This window comes from Nilaparvata lugens, unplaced genomic scaffold, assembly GCF_014356525.2.
Source record: "Nilaparvata lugens isolate BPH unplaced genomic scaffold, ASM1435652v1 scaffold5083, whole genome shotgun sequence".
NCBI classification, from domain to species: Eukaryota; Metazoa; Arthropoda; class Insecta; order Hemiptera; family Delphacidae; genus Nilaparvata; species Nilaparvata lugens.
The window spans coordinates 1-22,807 of NW_024090999.1; the positions used below are offsets into that span (position 1 = coordinate 1).

A 22,807-nucleotide genomic window follows, 5' to 3' on the forward strand; every position below is an offset into this window, starting at 1 on the left:
CCATGTTATAATGGCAGTGTTTGATTAGCAATGGTAATGCTATCCTTGACTATTATTTAACAAAGCGGATAGGGCTACCTCTTTCTCACTTTGATCTGTTGCCAGATCGTCTTTCAAAAATGTAGAATCAATAATTGGTTAACAAAATATTTAATCTTAATTATGGAGATTCATTATGAAATTATTGATAAGTACAATTTCTTGCATAATAAAATATAAATGATTATTTTAAACGAGAATGAACAGTTAATATTACATCAATAAACCTGTATCAGCTACGTTCGATAGAAGATAGTTATAGATGGAATTAAATAGAGAATGCATTTATTCAAATGCTAATTAATATATAACTATTATTTAACGAAAATCCTAAATAATTACCTGGTTGGCCGCTATGGCTTCGTATAAAATGAGCGCTGCTATCCAGAGATTGTCAGTTTGGTGTAAGGGTAAGCATTCCTGACTAGCAATTGGGAGGTACCGGGTTCGATTCCCGGGCTGGCAACTAATTTTTGGATAGTAGTTTTCCATCTAGCTGTTAACCTGTTGTCAATTTCTGCAGTAGCAGAAGTCTTCGGGGTGATTTGCAGCATTTATTTAAGATTTTCGTTAAATAATAGTTCGATAGAAGCATTGAAAAGACAGAGGATCGGCAACGTTGCTCGCCTATCTTTCTCCACTGCCATTATAACGTGGACCTCACTATAGGACCATTAGTTTGAGTCAACATTGAAAATTGGAACATAAACGCCCTATACTGTACCATGGGATATCTTATTATATTATTATACTATCTTTTATGTATGGTATCACCTTAAATGATACAGTATCACCAAACATGATACAGTATCAAAACAATTTAGTAGCCTAAACCAGGTGTTACTTTATAATGTGATCTATAGTTAATCTACTGACTTGATAACTGTTTCCTGACTAGTGCAGTCCTCGAACCGGATGGTGTATCCGACCTCCTGTCCCAAGCGACATCCAAACTCCTCAGCGACTCGCTTGGCGACCGACATGGCGGCGACGCGACGCGGCTGGGTGCAGCCGATGGTGCCCCGCTGAGTCAGCCCCGCCTCCCCCAGGTACTGAGTGATCTGCGTCGTCTTGCCCGACCCGGTCTCTCCAATCACGATCAGGATCTGGTTGTCGGTGACGGCTCGGATTAGCTCGTCCTGCAACCAATACAACAAAGTTAATCCAAAACCCAAAAAATCTGGTGTGGTACACTCACACAACTTTCTTTGCTCATTGAACTGTAAGCCTCATTCTTAAACCAGAATAATTTAGGGGAATAACATAATGACGATTGGCGGCAACATTAATGAAACTACAATCAGACTAATGTATATGTGTATATATGTATAGTTTTCAGAGTATTTTTTCCTTTGGGTAAATAGTGAAATTTGATGATTTTTTAAAAGTCATAAAAACAGCTGTTCTTTATTTTAAAAAGTCAATTTCTCAAGGATGGGGAGGACCCCCATTAGTTTTCCAGGAAGGAGACTCATGCCAGTTGATAGAGCTGATAAATAACTATACAGGATATGAATTTGAAAAAAATCGGTCAAGTTATTTTTGAGAAAATCGTGAAAAACATGGGTTTTTTCAGTAATTATCCGCCATTATTCTTAAGAATATTACGGAACTCCTGCACTTTTACCAGAAATGAGACTCATGTCAGTTGATAGGGCTTATAAATAGCTATCCATGGTATAAATTTGAAGAAAATCGTTAGAGCCAATTTCGAGAAACCGTGACAAAAATTGTTTTTTAGTAATTATCCGCCATTTTTCCGCCATCTTGAATTGAATTTTATTGAATTTCTTATTGTCGGATCCTCATGGTATAAGGACCTTAAGTTTAAAATTTCAAGGCAATCGGTTAATTAGAAATGGAGTTATCGTGTTCAGACACACACACATACAGACCAATACCCAAAAATTATGTTTTTGGACTCAGGGGACCTTGTAACGTATAGAAAACTTGAAATTAGGGTACCTTCATTTTTTTTGGAAAGCAATATTTTTTTTCCTTACCTATGGTAATAGGGCAAGGAAAATCAAAATGGAAGTGACCGTAGTTGAGTTGATTATAGTGAGGTCCACGTTATAATGACAGTAAAAAAAGAGACAGTGTTCCTCTGGCAACAATGCCTTCTATAGACGGTAGCTGGTACAGATTTATTGATGTAATATTGACTGTTCATTCTCGTTTGAAATAATCAATTATATTTTATTAAGCAAGAAATTATATTTTTCAATAATTTCATGATAAATTTTCATAATCAAGATGAAATAAAGGAGTGGCCTCCTCGGTCACCGGACCTATTACCTTGTGACTATTTTTTATGGGGCTACCTAAAAGCACGTGTATACATAAACAAACCACGCACCCTTGAGGCCCTGAGTGAAACAATAACACAAGAAATTCGAGCGGTATCACGTGCTTCAGAGGAATATGGACAACTTCTCACAACGTCAACAGGAGTGTATGGACAAAAACTGACAGCATTTAACACATGTTATTTTTCGTACATAATCAATGTTTCAATTTTTTTCTCTTTAATTTTTATAATTATTGCAACATCCAAGGTCCACACTAAAAAATAAATTTTGAGTTTCGTTTAAAAATGAGTCTGTAACTGTTTACGTTGTCTCATGCCTTCGTACCCTTCTTACAAGAGAATATTACCATCACTATTATTATTAACAATTGAACACAAATCAGAAATGAAATAGAATTGAGTTCACAATGTTTCATATGGATAAATTACCTTGAGTCTGAATATGGGCAAACTCTGCCTCTGTTCCACCAATGTCATGTTAGTTTTCATGCCGAACGAACTCTTCTTTCCGCCAATCACGTGCTTCTTCCACTCGGGCAGATCCTGATTGGTCAAACCGATTCCGCGCATATTCGCTGCCAACGCCCTACCGTCACCTGAACAACAAACAAATTACAATCGAATGAAAACAATAATTAAGTATCATAAATTGATAAAAAATTTGATGAAAATTGCTAGAATGCAACGTAAATATAGTGAGGTTTGGAACGATTATCGTTAGAACAATGGATAGTCTATTATCTGAGCTACGACCTTCCTACCCCTTTCCAAAATTCAAAAATCTCCTACCCCTATATATTACTGAAAGTTGATTACCTTGATCTACTTTCAGCCTACTCCATTTTATTAATCAATGATTTGACCTAATCTACCTATATAATTATTTTACTTCATCAATCTTCTGTTTTTTTTCTCTTAAATATTCATATTAATTGAAACATTTGCATTTATAAATAAATCCTTAGTCGAATTAATGAAATTTAACGTTTTGGTAGAGAGTTAGTGGGAAGGATATTTTTTTAATATTGAATGAAAAAGACTAAGAAATTGTCAAAAAAAACACAGATTTATTGATACTTAGAAAGACCGGTTTCGGTTATTACACCATTGTCAAACCCGTTTATCAGAGATTGACAATGGTGTAATAACCGAAACCGGTCTTTCTAAGTATCAATAAATCTGTGGTTTCTTGACAATTTCTTAGTCTTTTTCATTCAATATGAATAATTACAACAATATCAACTTCTCAACTACACAAAAAGTATTTTTAATATTCTTTCCGAAGAATGGACATTGATATGTCCAAAGCTCCGCCAATTTATGTAGATGCATAACAATATAATTATCCATAGTTATTACAAATTGCTTTTTTCATATCATATACAGTTCAATAATTATTTTCTTAGTCTAAATTATGTAAATTCATATATAATTTTGCTGTATTGTAAGCTATTGTGTATAAGTGTATAAGCCAGTATATATTGCAATCTACATAAATAAATTACTCAATCAATCAAAACATGCGCTCAAGCTGCCTTTACATTGGTCAAGTTTTCTTGAATTCAGGTTTTTTGAAGTTTGAGTAGAATGGGCAAATTGAAAAACTTCAAGTGACGTTTACTTGAATTCAAGTTTTCAATGAATTTTATTTAAATGGACTTATATTCAGTAGAAAAAGAGTAGGAAGACCACCTCACTTCCGTGAGTTGGAAAGTGGTCTTAAGTAAAGTGGTCTTTCTGTTTCAGTGAGTAAATGCGACTACAGAGAGGAGATAGAAAATATAACTATTTTAATGGGCAAGAACTCATATTTTTTATAAAAATCTACAAACTGTTGAAATAAAAACACCCGGTTGCACAAGTCAGTCAAATTTTAACTGTGGTTAAGTTTTAACATAGAGAAACAATAGTGTAAGTAAATATCCCATGGTATAATGAGTTATGTCGCAACTTTTACTGTTATCTCAAGCCGATTACTGTCGTTTTATTGATTTGACCGGGTGAAAGTGTATGAACGGCACAATATAAGAGACTACCAGTGTCACACAGCTTCAAGGGAAAGAACTAAGTGGACTATCGGCTTACAGTAAAAGGTACGAAATAAACTCCCTATACCATGGGATATCTACTTACGCTATTGTTTCTCTATGGTTTTAATTACTAATGAATACGTCTTACACTTCTCTAATGGTTTTCGTGGCAGCCATTCAACCGTTATTTAATCATCGTTAAAATGTAAAAGAATTCTGTGCGATCAAGCTAAAATGTAGTACTTTCTACTGTGAATGGTTTAATTTCATCATGGGGCATTTAATTTCATTCATGGGGAATTTTGTAGACATACCTACATGCAGTGTTCAATCTATATTTTTTCTTTTGTTTGATTAAACATGATTTACTTTGAAATGTATGAGAATTTACTAGTGACTTACTCTCGGGCAGAGGGTCTATCCAGTTCTTAGTTAGCCCGGTTGGCACAGAGTCGATCTCCTGTTCGCGTTGCAGCATCTTCTGTTCTCGTCGCTCCTTGGCCAGCGCGCTCTGCATCATGGCCGCCTGAGCCAGCGAACCGTCCGGGTTCTTCACTATCCTCACCTAAAGCACAAAAAATCAATATAAACTAAGTAAGAAGTCACTAATCGAACTTTACCTAACCTAAAAACACACAAAAAAACGAATGAATCAGTAAAATATAAACTATGGTATGTACAGTCCGGGTTCTGTAGCTTTATCTATAGTCGGAGGACCACTTGACTACAATACTACCCGTTCAAAAACATCAAACATTTTTGAAAATGTATCTTTCCATAAGCAACAGATGCTCTTTTGTATCTTCTCATAGGCAACGTGTTGCATCCGGAAAGATACACAAGAGCTTTAGGTGGGCCATCCACTAGAACCGTTTTCGTCCGAACTAGCATCGGCCGAAAACTACCGAACGCGACCGAACTATCCCCCAACAAAGAAACAAACAGATGCTCGTCCATTGCAACAGGTCCGTGCACGCCCGTCTCCGGACGATCAATTTTTCGATCCGAATTGAATGGGATTTTCCGGCTCTATCCGGCCGAACTAACTAGTCGAGCTGAGACAACATAATCCTAACCTAAAATTGTATCAGTCTTGTTTGTTTTTGCTTTTTGAACTTGTTCTGTTTTATAAAGTTTTAATTATGAACAATGCGAGATAAAAGATATCATCGTCTTGATGTTCAAAGGAATCTGTAGTCAAAGATTACTGAACAAATAGGATCTGAAGGTAAAATTGTTGTAATGAATAACTAATTTAGTTAATAATGTGTTTATTCAATTTTCAAAATCTCAATACAATTATTGTTTATGAAAAATTTTGGTGGCTATGATAGTAGTTAATTCAATATTTATTCAATATTCAATAGTTCAGCCAACTACTGAACTAGACTGACGTAAACGGTTCCAATGGACGACCATATTCGGCCGAATTAACGGCCGGCAGATTCGTCCGATCCAACAGCCGAACGGATCGGTTGAATACGGTATCAGTGGAAGGTTACCCTAAACATATCTTTCTATAAGCAACAGATGCTCATTTGTATCTTCTCAAAATCAAAGTGTTGCTTACCTACTATTCTGAATTTTAGTGCAAACAGTTACTCGACCAAGTAAGTAGAGTAGAGTTAGTATGCCAGTTACTCGACCACTAACTCTACTAGTGAAAACCAGGCTTTATTCAGATAAAAGGAGTGATCCGTTGTCTATAGTGAGGTCCACGTTATAATGGCAGTGTTTGATTAGAAATGGTATTGCTATCCTTGTCTATCATTCAACAAAGCGGATAGCGCTATCTCTTTCTCGCTTTGCTCTGATGCCAGATCGTCTTTCAACAATGTAGAATTAATAATTAACAAAATATTTCATCTTAATTATGAAAATTCATTATAAAATTTTGAAAAATATAATTCCTTGCTTAATAACATATATTGATTATTTTTTTAACGAGAATGAACAGTTAATATTACAGTAATAAACCTGTATCAGCTACCGTCTATAGAAGGCATTGACAAGACAGAGGATCGGCAACGTTTTTCATCTATCTTTCTTCAAAGCCATCATAACGTGGACCTACTAAAGACTACAATACTACCCGTTCAAAAACATCAAACATTTTGAGAATGTATCCTTCCATAAGCAACAGATGCTCTTTTGTATCTTCTCAAAAGCAACGTGTTGCATCCGAAAAGATACACAAGGAGCTTTAATGTATCTTTTCATAAGCAACAGATGCTCTTTTGTATCTTATCAAAAGCAACTTGTTGCTTACCTACTATTGTTAATTGTAGTGAAACAGTATTATTCGACGAAGTAAGTGAAGTAGAGTTAGCTCGGTAGAGTTAGTATGCCAGCTACACGACCACTAACTCTACTAGTGGAAACCAGGCTCAATTGACACAGGGTAGTACTATAGAGAAACGATAGCATAGATATCCCCTGGTATAGGGCGTTTATGTCGCAAGTTTTACTGATATCCCAAGCCGATAGTTCAAATAGATATTTCCTATGCAGCTGTGTGACGCTGGTAGTCTCTCAAATTGTGCCGTTCATACACTATCACCCCAACAAAACAGTCGAAATTGACAATAATCGACAGTAATCGGCTTGAGATAACAGTAAAAGTTGCGACATAAATTCCCTATACCATGGAATATCTACTTACGCTATTGTTTCTCTATGGTAGTACTAAAGAGTAACAGCGACTCGACGCCAAACTATCATTATTTGATCTCTGTGTCAAATAGTGTAATGAGGAGTATTAATGTATGGGATTTGAGATTTTAGGTGCACTCCGACTCACCGGACTGAGATCGTGCAGGTTGCGTCCGTGACCGTGCAAGAATGGCGGCTCCTCCTCGACCATCTCTATCTCGATGTCCTCCTCCTCCGCCGCCTCCTTGGGGAGGAGTCCTGTCTCCTCATCAAAATCCGGCAGTTCGCTGGCGTCTATACATGCGGCTGCTACCATCTAGAACAGAAAATAGACTAATTATTCCCTGAAACTCGAATAAAATCCTTTTAAAACTACATAGTATTCCTCTGTGATGTCTCAAAATAGTTTAGACACAGTTTATAATAGGGATCTTTAACGCACGAGCATAGCCACCTCTAATACAAGGGCCTACGATATTGCAACGTCGCAGTGTAGGCCTATAATCTAATACATGATTGGTGAAAAAGATTAGCTGGTATTTTTTTAAAATCTTTTTCACCAATCATGTATTAGATTTTTAGGCCTACACTGTGACGTTGCAATATCGTAGGCCGCGGCCCCGGTCTACGAGTTAGATGTAGAGTTAAGACACAAGTGAGCGAGCATTGCCAGGGAACGCATGTCTTAAATATCTCACAAGTGCTTTAAGACATTATTGACCGAGCGAAGTGAGGTCTAAGATTCAAGTCGACGGTTTGGCATTTCTCTTAATGTTTAAATGTTTATATGTTTTTATGTTGCGCATTTACGGCGAAACTCAGTAATATTTTCATGAAATTTTACAGGTATGTTCCTTTTTAAATTGCGCGTCGACGTATATACAAGGTTTTTGGAAATTTTGGATTTCAAGGATAATATAAAAGAAAAAAAGAGCCTCCTTCATACGCCAATATTACCGTAAAAATCAGACTATAGAATTATTATTCATCATAAATCAGCTGTCTAGTGGACTATAATACTACCCCCGTTCAAAAACATCGAACATCTTGAAAATGTATCTTTCCATCAACGTTAGTAGACAGTTGACTATTTATAATACCACCCGTTCAAAAACATCGAACATCTTGAAAATATATCTTCCCATCAACGTTGTAGACAGTTGCAGCCAGACCTGATAACAGCGCTCACACTCACATTCCGGGACGACACGTCACGGTACGATCACAGAAAGCTCTATGTTTATTTCGGTTTTATAGACATTTTAAATTGATAAATTATTTATGAATTTTGAGAAAACATAACAGCAGGTCAATGTAACTTACTGAGCGTGAGGTCTACTGTTCACAGAACTACTAGTACAACAGTTTTATAATAGGAATCTTTAACGCACGAGTTAGATGTAGAGTTAAGACACAAGTGAGGGAGCTTCGCCAGGGAACGCGTGTCTTAAATATCTCACAAGTGCTTCAAAGACATTATAAAACTATCGTATACACTATTTTATCTACGACCACTCTAGTCAAGTATCACATTGCTGACTTGTTGTAAGGTTAGAAATCAACCAACTATAGTAAGGTCCACGTTATAATGACAGTATTTGATCAACTTTGGTTTTGCTATCCTTGTCTATCATTTGACAAAGCCGGTGGTACTATCCTTTTCCAGGTCCACAACGATGCCAATTATGTTTTTGACAGTGTAAAATATAATTAATTAATGCAGAGAATCGGCATCGCTATTCTTCTATCTTTATTCAATGCCATTATAACGTGGACCACACTATAGCCAATATGGTGAAAAGATTGAAATAACATATGGTAAACGCTTCTCAGAGAGAGTGAACAGTAGACTTGAAATACTGAATACAAGACAAAATAAAAACTTGATAAACTGAAAAAACGTACAGAAAACCTTATGAACTGAATACTTAAAGAACTGAAAACTTGACAAACTGATGTATGTATATCTCTTCTTCTATCTGTTTCTTCTTCTTCCTCCGTCCCTCTTTTTCTCCTTATCATTCCTCATCATCTTCTTCCTATTTTCTCCTTCTCCTTCCTCATCATCATCTTCTTCTTCTTCACCCTTCTCCTTCTTCTTCTACTTCTTCACCCTTCTCCTTCTTCTTCCTCTTCCAAATCTACTACTTCTCCTTCTCCATCCCTCTTTTTCTCTTTATAATTCCTCATCATCTTCTTCCTCTTTTCCTCTTTTCTCCTTCTCCTTCCCTTCTTCCTTCTCCTTCTCCTCCCTCATCATCATCATCATCTCTTCTTCTTCTTCTTTCTTCTTTCTTCTTCTTCTTCTTCTTCTTCTTCACCTTCTTCTTCTCCTCTCCTCTTTCCACTTCTACTACTTCTCCTTCTCCATCCCTCTTTTTCTCCTTATAATTCCTCATCATCTTCTTCCTCTTTTCTCCTTCTCCTTCCTCTTTTCTCCTTCTCCTTCCTATCTTCTTCTATTCATTCACCCTTCTCCTTCTCCTACTACTTCTCCTCCTTCCTCTTTTACTTCTTCGTCTTCCTCTTCATCTTATTCTTCTTCCTCCTCCTCCTTCTCGTCTTCCTGTCTTCTTCCGCCTCTTCACCTCCTTCTTCTTCTTCTTCTTCTCAGGCTTAGTCCAGAACTGATATCAAAACAATGCCAACATTTTTGGGTTTATCCTGTTGATTCTCTCCCAATCATTAATTTGATGTTGTGATTAAGGAATGTAATAAATGTAATTTTAACGTGGACCTCACTTCTTTCAGTAGCTCAAGGACTGGTCAAATTACAAACTCAACAAACTGAAACCTAGACAACCTGAATTACCCATCTATTAGAACTACTTGACAATACCTGTTTGATCTCCCACTTTTCGGGCGACGAGATGCGGTTGACTGTTTTACGACTGCCACTATCCGGGCCATCAGCTGAGCCGTGCAGCTCCAGGGGCCCCAGAGACCCGCTGCCGCCTCCGCTCGGTCGGTCCGGATTGCGGTGTGCCACCTCCTCATCCACCGCCCCCAGGCAAGGGTTCAGGTCCGCCCCCGTCGTCTGGTTCACGTCCTTCATCGACAGCGAAACCTTTTGTCCCGTCAGTGACAGTACTTTCACCTGAAAATGCAAACAAAAATCAGTGAAACGAACTAAAATTGTCAAGACTTGAGTTTTCACAAGATTAATAAGAAAACATGAACTTGAAAACACAAACAAATTCATTGCAACAAGACTAATTAGAACTAACTCCCCGACAGCTAAGCTCCCCGTCAGCTGAGCTCCTTTTAAAACTACTTTAGAATGGATTGGTTGACGGCGTCAACTGAGCTCCTGAGAGAGGAGCTTGGCTGACTGGGAGTTTGGTTGTCGTGAGCGTGCGAGGAACATGGTTGTCGTCTACGGTCCCGACAAACAGTCCCCTCCTAACCAGTAGGGAATCGGCTGTCGGGGAGAATCGACGCCAGCATGCAAGGAGCTTGGTTGTCGTCTACGGTCCCGACAAACAGTCCCCTCCTAACCAGTAGGGGATTGGCTGTCGGGGAGACTCGACGCCAGCATGCAAGGAGCTTGGTTGTCGTCACCGAACCCGACAATCAAGCTCCTCACACGCTCAGAATGCCGGAATTTACGCGAGTAAACTGAAAATATATTTCATGGACTTACACTATGGATTTTCTCAAATCACGCCTGGTTTTCTCAGTCATTCATGACTTTTTGAAAAGTTCTATCACATTTTTCACTTGCGAGACGCACAAACACTCATTCTGAAAATGCTTGCCAATTCAATAAGAAACATTTCCAAGTCAGTTGGATTCGGAAAGAGAAATAGTTTATTTCATTTTATGCTTGCAGTGATAGAAGTGACAACATGCTCTGAAAATGCTTGCCAATTCAATAAGAAACATTTCCAAGTAAGTTGGATTCGGAAAGAGAAATAGTTTATTTCCAGTGGCGGTTTTAGGAGGGGGGGGGGTGGCTTCCGCCCCCACAACTTGACCAGGAATTTTTTTTCATGGGGCTGTTTTAACACATTTTCTAGTGTAATTTTAGTAAAATCTTTTGAAAAAAGCATTGTGAAACAATAGAAATACTGCAAATAATAGTAATTGTATTAATTGCCGAACTGTTTAATAAAATATTATACACCATACAAAACGGCAAAACTACTCAACCTTAAGGCCTTTTCACACCGAGTTTGCAGACGTCGTCGACGTTCGGGACGTTTTTGAAAAAATAAATCGCTGACCATGCTATCAAATGAGTTTATCCACACCACGCATCCAGGTCGTCCTGGACGTCCCGGACGTCGGCGACGTTTTCTGAGAATCACTTGCTGAGCAATTTTTTACAAAAGTCCGCGACGTCTGCAAACATGCGCATGCGCAGAAATACTTTTGAACCACGTGCTCAGCTCCCTCTCATTGAGTGAGATGTGGTTATTTGACTGAAACGTCTGTGGATGTTTATTATGTTGCTAGGCGGTGTGGTGTGGACGTCGGCGAAGTCCACGACGTCTGCGACGCCGGTGTGAAAAAGCCTTAAATAACAGTGAATTTTATTGCTCAAAATGCTTAAAACGTGAGTTTTAATAAAAAAAATAATGCCCCCTGTACCCCCCTTTCCAGGTGGAAGTAACCCCCTGGACCTCTCCTGCTGTTGGACTACCGCCCCCCTTACAGCTATCGTAAGACCGCCCCTGTTTATTTTCATTTTATGTTTGCAGTGATAGAAGTTACAACATGTTCTGAAAATGCTTGCCAATTCAATAAGAAACATTTCTAAGTAAGTTGAATTCGGAAAGAGAAATAGTTTATTTCATTTTATGTTTGCAGCGATAGAAGTGACAACATCAACAAGATTTTCTTCTAATAATCGAAACATCTAATAATTGAAATAGTGCTGTGATTGTACTACTTCCCCGCCCGCTTCAAGCTGGTTTCAATGCCCAATAGGGGATCGGCTGTCGGGGAGCTTGGTTGTCGGGTACGATTACGACAACCAGACCTCTCATATCCAGCAGGGGATCAGCTGGCGGGGAGCTTGGTTCGTTAGCGTGCGAGGAGCTTAGTTGTCGCCAACAACCAAGCTCCTTCGTTCTAGTAGGGGATTAGATGTTGGGGAGACTAGTTGACGGTAATGGTATATTTTGCCAGGGGATTTACTGACGCCTGTGATCAAAATTGCGAGGAGCTTAGTTGTCGGGGAGACAAATTGACGGCGACCCATTAGATTACATAAACATGAAAACACAAATAGATAAAGAGATAAGTGTCCAAGTTAGCATAAGTGTCCCACAAAAGGTGTAAAAGCCGAAAACCATAAATATTCTACATGAAATTTGCAACAAAAAATGTCCAATAAAATTTCTAATATCGACCTTAGTTTTCGATATTTAGGAAAAATCCATTAACTAGAAAACTATCAGACGGAATCGAAGGATGTGATCACATTGAATGCTTATATGTGGAAGTGCAAGCTTGGTTATGAATGACCAAGCGTGCAAATGAGACACAAAATGTGTAAAGAGCAATAGGAACACTCACACTGAACGCGTGCACTTGCTGGTTGCAGTCAGTGTGAGCAGCTACATGCAAGTCACAACGTGTTTCAATGACTCCTTCCAGATTTTGTTTCTCGGCTCATGCATGATCTGACAACCACTTGCACTTGTACACGCATCCAATGTGATCATACCCTAAGAACAAGAATAGAAATTGTACAGTGTGTACAAAAAAAATGACTCGATTTTAAATAGTTATATTTATTAGGAAGAAGAGCTTATCACTAACAAATTTTATACCAAAATACTCACAAAATATTGGAGTTTACGAAAATGCATCATAAATGTTCAATATGTCCTCCATTGGCTGCACGGGCGACATCTGCCGTTGCCTCAATGTTGGATAGGGCGTACAGGACCGCGAGACTGAGCTTTACACTCTTGGCCTCCTAGGTCCCCTGATATAAAATCGTGCGATTTTCCTGTGGGGATGTGTTAAACAACAGGTTCACGTTCCTCCCTTACCTCGTGACATTGATGTACTGAAAACCCGAATATCAGCAGCTGTAGCCTCAGTGACAGAAAACACCTTACGCTCAGTTTGCGATGAATTAAGCTACAGACTAGATGTCGTCCGTGCAGCCAATGGAGGACATATTGAACATTTATGATGTATTTTCGTAAACTCCAATATTTTGTGAGTATTTCAATTCAATTTCAATTTATTCAGAACACACAAAAATACAATGAGTAAAAGCAATATACAACAAAACAATAACAATGATATTAACACATTAAAAGACAATATTGCTAAAATGATGTGTGCATGAAGAAAGAGGGGGGAAATACCTTGCTAACTATGGTTTCCCATGTAATAGGCAGGTAAGGTATAACTGAAAGGGAAGGGTGTGTGATAGGGAAGTAGAAGAAGGTAGGTAGATAGGCATGGCTGAGGGAAGGGAAGATAGGATGTGAATTAACGATCCAGAAAACGGTTACATAATTCAAAGTGCTAGCAAAAGCGAGACACCATTAATTTTTCATTAAATTTATATCTAGTATATAATTACTATTTGTCTTTGACTCTATTACAGTAATCAAAATAGTCCTTCATACTATAAAAGCATTCCTCCTTTAGAAATAATTTCAAACTTCGTTTAAACTTTTTTATCGTTAATATTTCCCGCAACCGAATTGGTAGTACTTGGTAAATCTTTCTACCAATATAACTGGGTTTTTCTTCATACAAAGTCAATTTATGATATTCGAGAAGGTACTCTTATGCCGTGTATTTATTCATGCGTATTATTAATAGTTTAGTGAACACCTTCTATATATACACACATTTCCAAAATATAGAGACAGGAAACACTGAGAATCTCCATTTTAATAAAATAGTCCCTACAATGTGTTTGTGGATGCAACCTCAACAAAGTGCGCAATGCTTCTTTTGACAAATGAAAATTTTCTAAGGTTACTCTCTCTAGCTCCCCATAGGGCCACTGAATATGTAATATGTGACTCCACCAAGCATGATAGACCGACTTCAATAGAGGCTTATTATTTAATTTACTTAAATTCCTTAAGACAAAAATTCCACTCGCTATTTTACTTTCAATCTTATCAATTGTTCCCCCCAACCCAGTCCTTCCTCCAGTTTCACCACTAAGAAGTCCGTTAGCTCTTGATACCAATTCCGACTCTCCAATGAATAATTTAGGTGTTTCATTGTGTCTTAACCTCCTACTCTGATGGGTTGTAGACACATATAATTGTTTTCGAGGCATTCACCATCAATTTATTATTTGAAAAATATTGGCAAAGACTATTCATCTTAACTTAGGACTCAATTTCCAATTTTCTCAAGTCTTGGCTTCTTGTCACCAGAGTCGTATCATCTGCAAAAACATACAGATTCTCAATGGTAACCGACCCTGCAACATCATTCACATAGATCAAGAACAACAAGGGGCCCAGAATAGAACCCTGAGGGACCCTAGAAACAATTAATTAGGCTTTGATCGTGTGAATTTTATTTTTTTTTAGTTTCATGTTGAATCTCTGTGACTTGATACCTGTTAGTCATATACGAATCCATCCATTTCAATGCAGAGCCCCTAAAACCATGGAGTCTAAGTTTATTCATTAACAGATCTACATTTACACAGTCAAAATCCTTGGAGAGGTCGGCAAAACAAGTGATTACCGCCTCTCCCGACTCAATCGCATCAATACAGTAGTTGAGGAAATCTATTAGTAACAATTTGGTAGATTTAGATCTGCGGAAACCATATTGCTTATTACAAAGAATGTCGTTATCTTCCAGGTAATCTATAAGCTGATTACAAATGACTCTCTCCAATATCTTAGAAATAACTGGAAGCAGAGAGATTGGCAGAGATATTGGATCAATAGCAATTGATAAGTTTGCAACCTACCTTAACTTTAGTCCCCCTGGACACGACATCGCTAACATTGGTGACCCTGCCTTCAGCTCTCAGCTGCGAAATATGCACTAAACCTTCGATCCTCCGTCGCAGGCCTTCCAACTGCACAAAACACCCGAACGGCACCAGGTTAGCCACCTTTCCCTCGTAAATTTTCCCCAACTCGGGTTCGTCACTCAGCTGTTGGCCGCCCTTTCGTCCTTCCGTGTCCGAACCTCCCGAACTGTTCAAACGTACAACAATTTTATTTAAAATACAACAAAGTACATTAACAAAATTAAACAATAATTTGATATTTAATCAAAAAAATCTCAGAAATTTTAAAGTAAATAACTACCTGCCACTAGCCCATCCAGGCTGAAGAACTCGCTCAAAATGCCGTTGATATTCTGTCAGCTGTTCTATTGCAGTAATCCACATAACAGCTGATTTGTGATGTGTAATGATAAAAATGTGATATAGTGAATAAATATTACTACAATTTTTAGATGCACTATCAATAATTTTATACTAGTAGTTCCGTGAACAGTAGACCTCACGCAGTATTCTCATCCACAAGTACCTGATTGAAACTATAGACCTTATGGAAATACAGCAATAGACTGGCTTCTCCACACATCTGTGTAATCACTTGTCAGCTGATTTATGATGAATAATTCTATAGTGTGATTTTTACTCTAATATATTGGCGTATGAAGGAGGCTCCTTTTCCCTTTTATATTATCCTTGAAATGAAAAATTTCCAAAAACCTTGTATATACGTCGACGCGCAATTAAAAAATGAACATACCTGTCAAATTTCATGAAAATCTATTACCGCGTTTCGCCGTAAATGCGCAACATATAAACATTTAAACATTAAGAGAAATGCCAAACCGTCGACTTGAATCTTAAACCTCACTTCACTCGGTCAATAATCCATATAACAGCTGATTTGTGATGTGTAATGATAAGAAATGTGATGTAAAAAATAGATTTAACTACAATTTTTTAGATGCACTATCAATGATTTTATATAATCTAAAAGGATGAATGAGTTGAGTTAATTTTATTCAATAACTTGATTGTATAGGAAGATTATGTTGTGGTATTCCTTCATAAATCAAAGTCCATAATTGAATAATTAAGTTCATCTGAAGATGTGGCAGGGTTACCATGACACCTGGCCACAGAATACATACAGAATGGAAAGTATCAATCAAACGTCTATCCAACCAATGCTTTCTACATGTCGCCAATACTTGAGTGCACCAAGACCACGTCACGTGGAAGACCACGCCATCTTGTTAGGAATTAAAATTACCGCTATTCGGGTCTTTTGATTGGCTCGCGCCAGTGAACGAGACCGATCGACCCGGATCAGTAAAGTGATCCGAACCTCCCATCTATACTATTACAATGCTAAACTTTTTCAAGAGGAGGATTTTTTGCGTCAAGATACTAGGCGACTTCCATTCTGTATTATATTCTGTGACCTGGTTCTGCAATTTAAATTAATTTTGAACAAATATAGTGGTATTGACAACATCAACGTCTTATCCTTTGAATAATAAGTTGATCTAGTTGGCCAACGAATTTGTATAATGGTCCAAAGAATATGTATTGACAATTTACAGTTGGTTGATGAAAGCAATCGAAATTTATCGTCAAACAAACAGACAAAGCCACGAACAAACAAAAACAGACAACGACTCGAATCTCTAGTCATCAGTAGGAACTCGATACGCTCGTTCAACTAAAAGATTCTATCAACAGACTCGCCAAAAGATAGGGTATTTAAACGCTAGCGAAAATTCAAAATTCAGGCATCACTTCATACTATGGGACAAACTTTCTGTTTCTCTAGTCTTATTCTATAGTGAAACTAAGAATATAGAGCAAGTATCAGAGCTATAAAAATACTTATTGATATTAACTTTTTGTGTAGTTGAGAAGTTGATATTGTGGTAATTATTCATATTGAATGAAAAAGACTAAGAAATTGTCAAAAACCACAGATTTATTGATACTTAGAAAGACCGGTTTCGGTTATTACACCATTGACAATGTGTCAATGTTTATCAGAGATTGACAATGGTGTAACAACGAAACCGGTCTTCTAAGTATCAATAAATCTGTGGTTTTTGACAATTTCTTAGTATTTTTCATTTAATATTAATATTAAAATTTAATTTAATATTAATTTTAAAATAAGGATGAAATTAAGGCTACTCACTCATCATCATCATGTCTATCTTCCTCTGCTTCTTCGAAGAGGGAGAAACACTTCTACTATGCCTTCTCTTATCACGTCTCTCTCTATCACTATTCTTTTTCTATCCCTTTCCTTATCTCTGTACCTGTCTCTACTCCATCTCTATACCTATCTCTACTTTTATCCCTGTTTCTCTCTCTACTCTATCCCTGTTTCTCTCCCTATCCCTACTTCTTTCTCTACTCCATTCCTATCCCTACTTCTGTCTACTCTATTCCTCTCTCTACTTCTGTCCTTCTCCTTCTTCACCCTACTCCTATATTCGTCTTTGTCTCTCCTACTCTTCCTATCCCCACTTCGACTCCTACTTCTCCTCTCCTTCTTCGGCTCTCTCCGTCTCTCTCCCCTGCTACGGCTGCGACTTCGTCTCTCTTTCTTCAAGCTCTTCTTCTGCTTTACATCTTCCTCCTCAATTTCTTCCTTCCTTTTCCGTCTTCGTTCCACTGATGACGAATCTGAGGAGGAAGACGAACAGGAACGTTCCTCTTTCTTCACTTTTGTGTCTTTTGAGTAGCTGAAACAGGTTGATAAGGGAATTAGTGAAAGGTTAACAACATGAAATAGGAGGAATAAAAACCAGGTTGTAAAAGGAATTAGTAGAAGGTTGACAACATGAAATAAAATAAAAAAGGTTAATAAGGGGAATAGTAGGAGGTTAACCTTCCGACAGTCGCGCTGTTGTAAAAAGTACAACTGTGTCAGTTTTTTTGCTGCACAAAACAGCTATTGAATGGGGTGGTGTCAGTGAATGAGTCACCTATGCATTCCAAAACTTTCCCCCCATCACTCCACTGAGCTGCAGTATCAACCGAGCAATGGTTCAGTCTTCAGGTGCCATTTAGTCGCGACAGTGCATAAGTCGCACTGTGCATAAAGGTGCGTACAGATTTACGCGCCGCGAACATGAGCAATAATTCACTTTTAATCAGCTCATGCCAAACTTTTTATATCTTTATCTTACCGTAAAATACAGATATAATCAGCTGATTAAAAGTGAATAGCTCATGTTCGCAGCGCGTATATTTGTACGCACCTTAAGATAGAGAAAGACTGTAAACGAACCAATAACACAGAATTGATGGCTTTGCTTGATGTACCCTATTGGGCTATGAAATGATAATCATCCAAATGTTCATATGCGTAAATAATCCAAAAAGGAAAAAGTAATTATACAATTAATTAATATGCTTTGACAGTAAACAGAGTACACAACACTTGGAAAATTGGATGTTGTAAAAAATACAACACGCGACTGCTCGTGTGATTGAGTAGGGCGCGACTACCGGAAGGTTAAGAGGATGAATTGAGAGGAATAAAACGAGGGAATAGAAACAAAATTGAAATATAGTACTGCTTATCAATAGATTTGAAAAAAACATGAGATAAATCAAAATTTGCGATGTAATCACGTCAAATTTAACGTGAACCACTCTCAACTTTAAGACTACAAGGCTACAAGACTAAAAATTATCAAGTATTGAAAATTAGATTGAAATGATGTAATCCAATTCGCGGCTAAAGACTATTAAGTATTGAAAATTAGATTTAAATTATGTTAAGAATGATGAGAAATTTAAACTATTCAAAGGTAGTGCAAGTATCACATTCTGATTATTCTTGAGAACTCGGTAAACATTTTATGTTAAAGCTGCGTTTACTATACAAAATTTATTTACAAAATGCTTATTTTTCTGTCCTCATAGATTGAACGTAATTTAACAAACATATATGCTCATCATGTGTATGATAAGTTATGTTCAATCTAATAGAATCTATAAGACAGAGAAATAAACATTTTGTTAATGAATTTGTTAATAAACACGTATGCTCATCATGTGTATGATGAATTATGTTCAATCTAATAGAATTTATAAGGACGGAGAAATAAAAATTTTGTTAATAACTTTGGTGTAAACGCAGCTTAGGGTAGACTACTTTTCTGTTATGGTGGCTTTCTAATTTATATCGATTACAGTAGCCTATAATGATATATTCCGTTTCGATTTATCAATATCAAGTAGAAATAAAAATCAGCTGGTAACTGAGTTTATGTTAATTTATTAACAAAGATAAGTTTCACACAGGGACAATAATAGCTTCCACTAGTGGCCGCTATTAGTGAACAACACGGGGACATTAGCAGTGTCCGAATACCGTCTCATCGGGAAATATTTTACTATACAGAAAATGTAGTTACATGACCATCTATAGAGTAACTAGAGAACTATAGATGGCCCAGAGTAGAGAACATTACGGGCCGGTTCCCGAGCTCGGGAAGCGGCTAAGTTCTAGATTTTAAACAGCTGGAGTCAGAGAATTCTCTTCCCGAAACGGGGCGTAGTCGTAGATTTCTATGATAATCTTAATTTTCTCATATCTATAATTGGAAACGGGTTTCCTCAACGAAATGAAACATTCCTAAATAATTAAAATAACTAAAACTTTACACTATTCTCTCTCTATTTTAGTTTGTGTTCAATTTTCTAGTTTTTTTTTTTTTGAAATCTATATATATAAAAGCGAAATGGCACTCACTCACTGACTGACTGACTCACTCACTCACTCGCATAACTAAAAATCTACCGGACCAAAAACGTTCAAATTTGGTAGGTATGTTCAGTTGGCCATTTAGAGGCGCACTAAGAAATCTTTTGGAAATATTTTAACTCTAAGGGTTGTTTTTAAAGTTTAAAGTTCGTCTTTTAGCATGTATATTCTTCTTCTCCCAATCTCTTAGCCTAATTATAATTGAAATTTCCATATCATATGTTACTATAGAACTATAATCTAGATAGAGTACCTCTTCGAAACAGTTGTTAACTGGCAACTAAATTAATAATTTTGTCAGGTTGGCATTAAGTTGAGTTGACTTTGTTAGGTTGCCACCAAGTTGAAGATTTAAATGCATTTATCGCGGAAAAATTGATTGGGCACTGCTACTTCAATCCTGGGAGTTTTATATCACTAGCAGTCAGGCTCGCTTTGCTCGCCATATCCGTTTATCCAGCCGTTTAGTCTGGACCCCCGACTGGATTGTCCTAACATTTATGATAAAAATGCCCAAATGAAAAAATACAGGCGAGCGAAGCGAGCCTGCTGATCTCATTCTTGGACGATCCAGTCGGGGGTCCAGGCTAGACGGATATGGCGAGCGAAGCGAGCCTGACGGCTAGTTCAATATATAAACGTGGACTACAACTACGCCCCGTTTCTTCGGAAAGCAATTATCTGACTCCAGCTGTTTAAGTCTAGAGCTTAGCTAAATCCCGAGCTCAGAACCGGCCCATAAGCCACTTTATGGACTAGTATATATATCAAGATATGTATTTCGGGGGAGGAACAGTTTGGACTATGCCTGTTGGTTTTTCGACAATTATTTTCATGAATTATTGTGTATCATGGAATCAGTAAATGAATAGATTACAATTATAATGTAACCCTCTCCCAATTATTTTGATGAATTATTGTGTATTATTGAATCAGTAAATGAATTATGATCATATGGAACATTTAAATACTATAAATGGAACATTTATAGTATGCAAGAGTTCCTTTCGATCTGAATATCTGGGTTTGTTTCAAAGTCTTGACATTTGTGTATGAATACACAGTATTTTCTATGTTATAAATAAACTGGACAGCCATTTTTTTAGGTACATACTGCTAGTTATATTCAAAACCATATGTGTATATATTACTTATGCATATTATATGGTATATTGACTTGTCTTATACTCCATCCTGGGGTCCCCAAGACGTAATCTAAAAAAAATAATAAATATATAAAACAACAAAACCCAATGGTCAGTTTTTCGTCAAGTTTCAGTTCAGTTTTCAGTCACTCACCTAGGAGCCAGCGCCTCCAACGCAGCCATGGCATCATCCACGTCATCATCACTCTTTCTCCGCTTTTTCTTCTTCTTTTTCCTGCTTCTCTCGTCTTCGTCCTTCTCCTTCCTGTCCTCTTTATCACTGTCCCGCTTCCCACCATCTTCGTCTTCTTCCGTCTTCCCAAAATCGTTGGGAATCGCCAGACCCGGAAACTTTTTGGCCAAAAGTTCAGTTTTACTTGACGGTGCCGTCGAAGCGCTGTCGGCCGTTTTCTTGCCGGAAGACGAACTTTTTCTTGGTTTCATGTGCTGGATAATACGTAGCAGGTTTGCCACGAATGATTCCTGTAAATAAATCATATTATTAATTGCATTGACACTTGAAAATGGCACCAGTAAATGTGATGTCAAACCAAGAAACATGCCATGAAATTTTTAAGAATTTAAAGTAAGTCTATAACCATCCTCGGTAAATTGAGAATCTATACAAAATTTCAAGTTAATCAGTCCAGTAGTTCAAATGAGATGATGCGCGTCATTCGTGAATTTCCTATCCCTTACGTGTATGAAAGCCAGTTCTTTCCTTTCTTATAGTATAGATAATTTCTTCAACTTGGAGAATTTAAAATAGGCCTTTAACCATCCTCGGTAGATTGAGAATCCGTGTGCAAAATTTCAAGTTAATCAGTTGAGACGTGAATTATATTCACGAGTGTATTGTGAGTTGTATTCGTGAATTTCCTATCCCATACCTGTATAAGCCAATTCTTTCCTTTTTTATAGTATACATAACAAAAGGGAAAGAGTGAACACATTGAAAAACATATATTAATTATTAAATAAAAAGACAAAAAGGACAAATAAAAAGAAAATAGGTTTTTCTAACTATCAATAAATCTGTAATTTTGGACAATTTCTTAGAGTTTTATTTGATATGAATAATTACCACAATATCAACTTCTCAACTACACAAAAAAAATTAATAGGCCTATATTAATTAGCCTGCATAGGAATATGAACAAATAATTATTGGGACTGACTATAAAATAAAAACAAGACATTAATGATTCGTGTAGTTTCTTAAAAAATAAAACAGAAGCATAAGAGTGACTCATTGAAAAAAAATATATATAATATAGTATTAGTATAATAGTTATTATACTAATACATAAAAATATTAAGAAATAATTTCTGGGTCCTAAAATATGATAGTTACGGGAAATATCGAACTGGAAGAAAGATTGAAGACTACAAAATCTGCCTATTTATCAAATTACGATATCAAGAGGTCTCATAAATCTTAGTAAAAGAAACTGAATTGTATTCCAATAGATCCCCAAGTATGCAAGTCAATAATAGCCTAATGCAGGCCAAAATCAATTATATAGGATTGGTCTTGCTCAGTGACGAAAACTTACCAATATTAATAGTAATTCAAGAAAATAAAAAAGTAGGACCAACTTTAATAGTAATAGAGTGATAAAAATATAATTACATAAATTATGTAGAAATAAACCTACTTACCGAGAATTCAGCTCCATTCTCTATCAACGCCGCTTTATAGGTTTCAAATGTGTCATTCTTCTCACAAGATGTATTATAAATTCAGCTGAATTAGAAAAAAATAATATTACAAGAGGAAACAAAATGGCTGAAAATAGGTATAGAATATGGTAAGAAAATAATACGTTTAGTAAGAGCGTTCCTCTAATGCACAAATTGAACGAGGTTAGGTTATGAACTCAAATTTAGATATTAAATAAT

The 22,807-nt window shown here is 36.9% G+C and overlaps 1 protein-coding gene across 1 annotated transcript; it reads right to left on the reverse strand.

Moving 5' to 3' along the window:
* Positions 1–915: 915 nt before the first annotated feature.
* On the reverse strand, positions 916–22,652 carry LOC111043914 (ATP-dependent RNA helicase DHX8; the record flags this gene model as incomplete). Its single annotated transcript, XM_039444612.1, is given in 11 exon segments — positions 916–1,178; positions 2,780–2,946; positions 4,783–4,945; positions 7,181–7,348; positions 9,872–10,129; positions 14,951–15,182; positions 16,114–16,121; positions 17,385–17,727; positions 21,060–21,388; positions 22,568–22,632; positions 22,635–22,652. Coding segments are annotated over 11 exon segments (2,014 nt in total), but the record flags the coding sequence as incomplete, so codon positions are not given.
* Positions 22,653–22,807: the final 155 nt, after the last annotated feature.